The following is a 9,049-nucleotide window of genomic DNA, read 5'->3' as shown; positions in this document are numbered from 1 at the left end:
TGTGAACATTGAAATATTCCATGTTAGGAAGAATGCATCCCTCACAAAAAAAGTGTGACTGTCCGATGCTTGTATCCATCAAGGACCAGTCTCCAATAATAAGGAAATGGGTAAAACACAGTTGAAACTCTCAAAAGAAGCTTCATCTTTTGGCAACAAGCACAGTTACACTAGAGTGTCTTCAAGGAAAGCAAACAACGCTGTGAGCACAGATAGTGAGATCCTACCTGAGTCACGGGTATCAGGAGGGGCTTTGAGATGAAGAGAAATACCTGAGCTGATTCCTAAAGATACAGTAAAGAAGGTAGATGGACAAAAGGATGTTAAGGAATAACCTATCAGGCAGAATAAAATTTATGTATTTATAGACATGTAAGATATTTCATTTAATTGGAACCAATTATTGAGAATGGAGTGGTAAAAATAAGTTAATGTATGATAGGTAAAAAAGAGATAGGGATATATGTTTGGCAAATATTTCAATATATGAAACCACCCTAAATCTGTCTCATTTCATTGACAACAACCATAAAATTAGTTAATTGGGCAGGGGAAATGCCTTACTGGGCTACTTCAATGGATCCCTTTGGTGAGAGCTGATTGTTAGCAGTGCTGCCTTCAGGGAGAACTCCAACTACACGCTGGGGCATTGGGGTTGAGTTCCTGGCCATAGCCTAGGGAATAAAGGAAATAAATTCCTTCCACCCACTGTCTCCCAATTTCCCAAACATTCAAGACTCTCTATAACAACAAAAATGATTTATTTGCAACACAACCCAGTCCCCATTACTTCAATACAGCACAGGAATAGAAGAGAGTCACAGTGCAAGCATTATTTAGTCCAAGGCAGAACTCCATGCCTCCCAATACAGCAAGCCTGTCTCCCCCAGAGACCCATGCTCAGAGCCCAGCTGAACACACAAACAAGCAAGCCCAGTATGAAGTCAGCCCCAGGTCTCAGCACATTTCACCCTTCCCCCACTGCCCTATTAACCTTCCTAACTGCAGCCTTCTATGCCTTCCACTCCCAACCAGGCCAACTCTCAGGCTCTGAGCCACCAGCAAGCTTTCTCTGTAGGATTATTAACAAGGGTTTAAGGATTACCTAAAATGAGAAAATACCCTGTGAAATCTATTGTTCCAGAGAAAATTTAAAATGACTCCCCCATACATAATTCTAATCAACAATGACAACTCTTCATTTTTTCACTATAGATATAAGAGGTTTTGAAATGATTGTCATCTCTGCTCCATTCACATTTCCCTACTGGCTTTATTAACGGCTGCTCTCTTCACAGCAGGATAATAAAGGGATCATCCCAGGCATTTCTGCCAGGTTCAGAGCCTGAGAGGAAAAACCCTGATGGCTTAGAAAAAGATTCCCTTCTGTTTCCTTCAAAAGATTTCTAGGGAGATTACTGCTTAAAAGTTTCCTAGTCCATCTAAGAAACAGTTTTAGATTTAGAGGGAAATCCAAACACAGAAGCAAGCGGTCTCTTCAATTAGGTAATAGTTTCTAGGATTCAGGAGGCAAGGAAGAGGAGTATAAAATCTCAAGTTGCTGTCTTCACCCCAAACCTTCTAGATCCTCAGAAGACGGACTAGTGGTCAAAACATACTGATATTTGGCATCAGAACTGTTTTTATAAAGTGAGACACTCATAAATAGGGGAAGAAGACTTAAAGTACAATGCTGAAGGCAAGGAATAGAATCTACAGAATGGGTAGAGCACTTGGGTTGAGCACTTTCAGATTTAACAGTATTTGTTTACTATAAATCCTTTTCTAATTTCTTGGGCAAACCTGATCTATCTGTACCTTTGCTGTCACCTGCATGTACAGGACTGGGCAATCATACCCTCATACTCCTTGTACAAGATACTCCCATTTGCCTCAATCAGAAGGATGCTAATGGGAACATACTTATAAGGGACACAGGAAGGCTGAGGGACACTCTGATCCACCAGCTCATTGACAAGGTTCTGGATGATGGCATGATTGGGAGAATTGAGACCATAGTGTAGTACCCGAGGACATACTCCCTTACAGTAGTTTGGGGTATAGAGATGGGGAGCGATGATCCAGTGATCCCAGCCCAGCTGCTGGAAGCTGACTTGAAAAGGGTGGAGGGAACACAGATTACTTTCAGGCCCGTCATGCTCCCTGGAGGGGCCAGGAACTTCAGATGCAATACTGCCTGCTTGACGAGCCCTCCTCAAGAGAAGAGAAGGGTCTTTTTCTGTAAACTCTTTCAGGCCTTTAGGGAGAGGTTTGGTCTTCTGAACACTCTGAGTGTCATTGAAATACAGTAACAAGAAGACAGTGTCCAATGATGAAGTTCCATGCCACCAGAACTCACGAACCTCACTACCTCTTGGCTGCTGACACACGAAGCGGAGTCGTAGAACCCTGCGCCCCTTGTGATTCCAGAGCTTTTGCCCAACATGTTCCATGATATCCATCTCTGTCCAAGCTTTGGGCAACAGGGAAGGCTTTGAGGAGCCTCTTCCTGAAGAAGGAAAGTGATTGGTTGGGCTTTTCTGGACCCAGGGCTCCACATGGCAGGAGAGGTGGGAATGAGTTAGGTGAAGTTGATGGCGGTAAACCACAGTGGCTCTGACTAGTTGGTATGCTACCCGGTTTGGTCTCAGAGGAAAGTCCAGGGTCTGTATGTGCCAGGAGCCTGTATTAGTAAGAGGGAACAAGAGCAAAGCGTTAGCTTCTTACCTCCTAGCCTTAGTCTCCCTAACAGACCGGCTCAGTACAAACTGACAAGCAGCCCTGAAATGAATTTAAGATCATAATAGTGATCTATTGAGCACTTATATAATGTATTAGATGCTTTACATGCATTAGCTCTTGAATCCACAATAGCCTTATGAGATAGTTGTTATTCCCATTTTGCAGACAAGGAAACTGAAGCTCAGAGAAGCTATGCCAGAGGACACACAAGCCAGTGTTTGTTAGAATGAAGATTTGAGTCCAAGTCTTTTTCCCTTAAGATGACAAATTGTGGCTCATTTTTAGATCACTCATAGTCCTAGGTGGAGAAAAACACTTCAAATACAGAACTGTCTGTATATATTGTATTATTTAGTTGACTATTAAAAAGGTGACCAATTAAGAGGGTCATTGAAACATATGAATTAATAATAAATCCTCATGCTATATCACTATATAGTGGCAGCTTTAGGGTGACAGTCCAATATTGGGGGGTATCGTCTGCTATCGCTTCAAATCTGGGTTGGAGATGCCACAAAATAATTTTTTCTAGTTGGGACAGGTGTTTACTACTTTTGCTTTCTATTTGAATTTCTTCTTGAGCAGCTATTCCATTATTGGGCAGGTTCTCCCTTAATCCTCAGTCTCCCCCTTTTCCATTTCTTACCGGCAATGATTCTTCGTTTACCCCATTCATTGTAAATACCGTATTCAACAAGGCCCAGTCATATAAATGACCTCAGCTAAGAAGTCTACTTAAAAGCTGCATCTTTTGAAAGTGAAAGTCGCTCAGCCGTGTCCGACTCTTTGCGACCCCATGGACTATACAGTCCATGGAATTCTCCAGGCCAGAATACTGGAGTGGGTAGCCTTTCCCTTCTCCAGGAATCGAACCCAGGTCTCTCGCATTGCAGGCGGATTCGTTACCAGCTGAACTACAAAGTGATTGTTTTAATCTAAACCGTGACGCTGACACCTAGTGGCCAAAGCATTGAAAAGTGGGACCTGCAGTGCTCTGACCTTCTGCGCCCTCTCCGGGCAAAGGTCAAGAGCAACGATTACAAAAAACCAGGCATAGCAAGAAAAACCCTTCTGTCATCTTCAGCTATCACTAACCATCAGTTCAGTTCAGTCGCTCAGTCGTGTCCGACTCTTTGTGACCCCATGAACCAAAACACACCAGGCCTCTCTGTCCATCACGAACTCCCGGAGTTCACCCAAACCCATGTCCATTGAGTCAGTGATGCCATCCAACCATCTCAGCCTCTGTTGTCCCCTTCTCCTCCTGCCTCCAATCTTTCCCAGCATCAGGGTCATCTCAAATGAGTCAGCTCTTCACATCAGGTGGCCAACGTACTGGAGTTTCAGCTTCAACATCAGTCCTTCCAATGAACACCCAGGACTGATCTCCCCCAGGATGGACTGGTTGGATCTCTCAAGAGTCTTCTCCAACACCACAGTCCAAAAGCATCAATGCTTCGGCGCTCAGCTTTCTTTATAGTCCAACTCTCACATCCATACATGACCACTGGAAAAACCATAGCCTTGACTAGATGGACCTTTGTTGGCAAAATAATGTCTCTGCTTTTTAATATGCTGTCTAGGTTGGTCATAACTTTCCTTCCAAGGAGCAAGTGAGTTTTTTTTTTTTTTTTTAATTTCATGGCTGCAATCACCATCTGCAGTGATTTTGGAGCCCAGAAAAATAAAGTCTGTCGCTGTTTCCCCATCTATTTTCCATGAAGTGATGGGACCAGATGCCATGATGTTAGTTTTCTGAATGTTGAGCTTTAAGCCAATTTTTTTCACTCTCCTCTTTCACTTTCATCAAGAGGCTCTTTAGTTCTTCACTTTCTGCCATAAGGGTGGTATCATCTGCATATCTGAGGTTATTGATATTTCTCCCAGCAATCTTGATTCCAGCTTGTGCTTCTTCCAGCCCAGCATTTCTCATGATATACTCTACATATAATTTAAATAAGCAGGGTGACAATATACAGCCTTGACGTGCTCCTTTTCCTATTTGGAACCAGTCTGTTTTTCCATGTCCAGTCACTAACCATGGCCATGCTAATTTACATATTATCTACCTAATCTTCCTTCTCCACTGAATCCATGACCCTGGAATTCAGTAAGCTTGGGATGTTCAACATAGAAGCTCTTGAATGTTTTGATGCATCAGGATTTTAGTTATGTATCCAAGTTTCAGGTGCAAAATTCGTAATCATAATTCATCATAATTCAACATCTGTGTACACTACAGAGTGATCACCACCACAAGCTTAGTTACCATCATCTGTTACCACACAATTAACTCCCTTCACCTATTTCGCTCACTCTCCAACCCTGGTTACCTGCTGGTAAACACTAATCTGACCTGTTTCTGAGTTTTTAATTTTTGTTTTTCATTTATTTTGTTTTTATATTCCACATATGAGTGAAACCATACTTCAAAGTGAAGTCACTCAGTCGTGTCCAACTCTCTGCAACCCCATGACTGTAGCCTACCAGGCTCCTCCATCCATGGGATTTTCCAGGCAAGAATACTGGAGTGGGTTGCCATTTCCTTCTCCAGTACCATACTCCAAGTTTTTTTTAAAAGTTCAGGTTCCAACTCATGCTTAATACACCCTCAAGTTTGGGGCACTTGGATATCATTCAGACAGAGCTCAAGCCAGGCTTGTAATTGCTTTCTCAAGTTACTCCATACTCCCATCCTGTAATAATCTTTCCAAGACACCCACCCATACATCTGCCCCACCCTGCCTGAAAAGAAATCTAAACCGAATCTCTAGCAGGCAGTCTGGTTAGGAACTGCCCTTTCCTTTCAGACCCTGACATCACATATTTCCTGAAGCAGGGTGGGGTTGCTAAGGATCAGGGCCAGGAAGGGTCTGCTCAGAACTTTTCAGGGAAATGTCTGACTCACACATCCTGTGCGATTGAACCTGGAATAGCTCTCAAAGCAAGCTTGATTCAGCTGGATCATCTCCTGATGGAATGATCAGACCCAACTCTCTTGTCATCCATTTCTGGATCCTTTCCAGAGTCCCTAGATACCAGTATGTCCCACAGTCAGACCAAGATACTGGCCTAATTCTAGACATTCTACTTTCTAGCCTCATATCATCTGTACAGAATTGATTTATGCAGCTTATGAATGAAATCCAGATTCCTTGAAATGACCACTGCATCCCTGAGTCTCATCAGTCTCATATCCCACCACTCTCTACAATCTCACTAGGCTCCAACCATCCTGATCTTCCTTCTATTCTTCAAGTACTTGTTTCCACCTTTCAGCCTTTGTACATGTTGTTCCCTCTGCCTAGATCAGACTTCTCTCTTCTCTTCTCATGCCAAGCTTCTTACCTTACAGACCTCAGCTCAAATGTCACCTCTTCAAACATGCCTTCACTGACAATCCCATGCAAAGGGAAGATTTCTTTGCTATTCTCTATCAGAGCCACCTATTTCATTCTTTGGTAGCATTTACCACAATTTACAACTATCGATGTTTACTTACTTGTCTCACCCAGAGAACCATACCTATCTTGATCACATCCCAACACCTAGAACAACGCCTCGCACTTAGCAGTTGCCAAATAAATACTTGGTGAGTGAATCTCCAACCACATCAAGTTATCTTTTTCCTCAGTCAGAATGCACTTCCCTCCCTGTATCCATAGTCTCTTTACTCCTTCTGCAAAGTCTGGCTCAAATGCCACCTCTCCAATGAGGCCTTTCAACTATTTCAGCATTTCCCTCTCCTTTCCCTAAGCAGCAACCCATTTCTTCTTGGAGTCCCAGGAATCCTACTGCTTATCCTTTTCAAAGCATTTGCTGTGCTGTACCACCATTATGTTATTACTTATATATCCATTCTACTATAGTGGGGGCTCCTAGAGCAGTTATTTGCCTTCTCATACCCAACCCAAACACAGTGCTTGGTGCTCAATTAAAGTCTGTTAAGCAGTCAGCACAGCAGGATAATTAAAAGCACAGGCTCTGAAGCCTGAAAGCCTGGGTTAGAAACCCAGCTCTATTAATTACTAGCTGTGTTACACTGAGCTTCATTTTCTTCACCTATATAATGGGTATATTCATAGTATTCCATAGTGGAGCAGTAGTAAAGAATCCTCTTGCCAATGCAGGAAACACAGAAGATGTGGGTTTGATCCCTGGGTTGGGAAGATCCCCTGGAGGAGGAAATGGCAACCCACTCCAATACTCTTGCCTGGAAAGTTCCATGGACAAAGGAGCCTGGCAGGTATAGTCCATGGGGTCGCAAAGAGTCAGACACAACTGAGCTCGCACACACAACTACTTCATACGATATTGGGGAGGATTAAGGAAGACAATGTTTGTAAAATTACTGTGCCTAATGCCTGGCATATGGTAAGCACACACTAAAGTTTAGCTTAGGGGAATGGTGGTTGTTTTACTTGGAGGAGGGAGGTAAATCATGTCTGTTGTCATCTCTGAGACTAGCAAAGGCTTAAGATTAATTTCACCAGGTTCCCAAGATTTCCTTGAGATTGATGGCTTTCTTCATTCCCTAGAGAACCCTGCACTGCATAAGCCCACTACTGCCCTAGATCAGTGTCTAATGAAGATGTTTAAAGCAGAAGGGAACCATGAGGGAAACAAAGAAAATTCCAAAATACATTTGGTAATTTGGTACCACAAACCCAAACTAGCAACATAGTCTAAACAGAAAAACTGCTTCGTATACCAGGATATCGGGGTATGACATTCAAAACACTTAAGTAGTTATGGACAGACTATAAAACAAGACAGACTTGAAGCTCAACTCCTGCCTCTGCCACCCCATCCTTGTGACCTCTGCAAGTTATTTAACTTCGCTCTCTGCTTCCCGTTTCTTTAAAAATTAGGCTAAGCCTTTCAGGACAGCTAAGCAGAGTCCCTATCATTAAGGATTAAATAACAGACTCTCAGGTGTGAGCCTGTTTCTGTCCTTTCTGAGGCCTTGTAAATTTCCCCAACTCAACATCCTGTACCTTTTGTCTTCTAAGAATAAAACAACACAAACAGCCCTCCACAGAACATGAGTATTTCTCAATTATAATTTTCAGTAATATAATAAGCATTAAGACTTTCTTTGAAAGCTAGGAGCTGAGATATCACTCAGTTGCCCTGGGGCCTGAGAGAAAGTCTCAGGTAGGCCCCAAGGCAATCTGTTCTTAAATTGGAGCCCTAAAGGGAAGCAAATTTGGAGCCAGGTTCTCCCAAGGGTGTCATCTTTTGAAAATCAAGAAACCAAGCCCAAGAAAACCACCCACCCTGTAGGCAATGTGAAGCCTGACAGAAAACTGACAGATCCACTTTTTTCTACACTTTTCTTCCCCATTTTTCTCTCCCCCGCACCAGAACAATATAGTATGATAACTCACCTCTGAGAGGCCTTGCTACACTAGCCAGCGGCCTCACCAGCCTCACCATGGTGGCCCCAATGGTGCGGTTTTCCCTAGGGTGTCCACTTGCGTCAGCTGAACGCTGGTACAACTCCAGCATATACCGTAAGGGATGCCCTAAGATCCGAGGCTTCCTCTGCTGCTTGCCAGGGGCTTCTTCCAGCAGCTCCTGAATCAGGGGCAAGGTAGGGGCCTCAGGCAGGTGGGCAATAGAGGGCTGCCCTACCTGTGTCATTTGGACCCTATGTTCCATAAAAAGCACCAGTCCCCAAAGAAGAAGGATTCTAAGGATGCTCAGAAGGACCATCTTGAAAAGCTTGGTGTTCAGCAACATGTTCTGGTAAAAGCCCAAAGGATACCACTTTAAACCTTTCCTTTTACATGGGTAACAGCATCCAGGCTCCACTACCACAAAAGATAGAGCAAGGAAAAATGAAAGGCTGGCAGGCAGGTCCTATGTTTCTTCCTCTGGTAGGATCTCCTGAACCAAAAAGAGGTTTTCTAAATTGTCCTCTTTGCATCAAATAAACAGAAACAGCAGGTGGGACAAGGCAGCGTGCCCATCCTGCGCTCCAGAGCTGGGAACAAGATCGTATTTAAAAGGAGAGGCCCATTCCAGGACCTGCTCCCTTACCTTATCCACTAGGATGAAAAGAAGCAGCCCTAGCCTGCTCTGCTTCACAGCTTTAAAGGTAGTCTCTTAATCAGTCCTTAAAGGACCAGAGGCCTCCTGTTCCCACCCCACTTCCATGCAATGCTTTTCCTAATGTGGCATTTCCCAAAATGTGGTCTGCTAAGGACTTGCAGTGGAACTATTTGAGGGGATTGTTAAGAATTTGGGCTTCTGGGTCCAGACAAAAACATGGACTTTCTGAGCGTAAGTGCCAGAAATCTGA

At 43.5% G+C, this 9,049-nt stretch overlaps 1 protein-coding gene across 1 annotated transcript; it reads right to left on the bottom strand.

Annotated features, from left to right (window-relative positions):
* Positions 1 to 1,734: 1,734 nt before the first annotated feature.
* On the bottom strand, positions 1,735 to 8,769 carry BMP15 (bone morphogenetic protein 15). Its single transcript, XM_070783943.1, has 2 exons — positions 8,133 to 8,769; positions 1,735 to 2,683 (listed from the first exon to the last, which is right to left on the bottom strand). The coding sequence occupies exons 1-2, from the start codon at positions 8,485 to 8,487 to the stop codon at positions 1,827 to 1,829; spliced, it is 1,212 nt and encodes a 403-aa protein (XP_070640044.1). The 5' UTR covers positions 8,488 to 8,769; the 3' UTR covers positions 1,735 to 1,826.
* Between the last annotated feature and the right edge of the window lie 280 nt (positions 8,770 to 9,049).

Source organism: Bos indicus, chromosome X (genome assembly GCF_029378745.1).
Source record: "Bos indicus isolate NIAB-ARS_2022 breed Sahiwal x Tharparkar chromosome X, NIAB-ARS_B.indTharparkar_mat_pri_1.0, whole genome shotgun sequence".
Classification (NCBI taxonomy): Eukaryota; Metazoa; Chordata; class Mammalia; order Artiodactyla; family Bovidae; genus Bos; species Bos indicus.
This window is presented reverse-complemented; position numbering and strand designations above follow the sequence as displayed.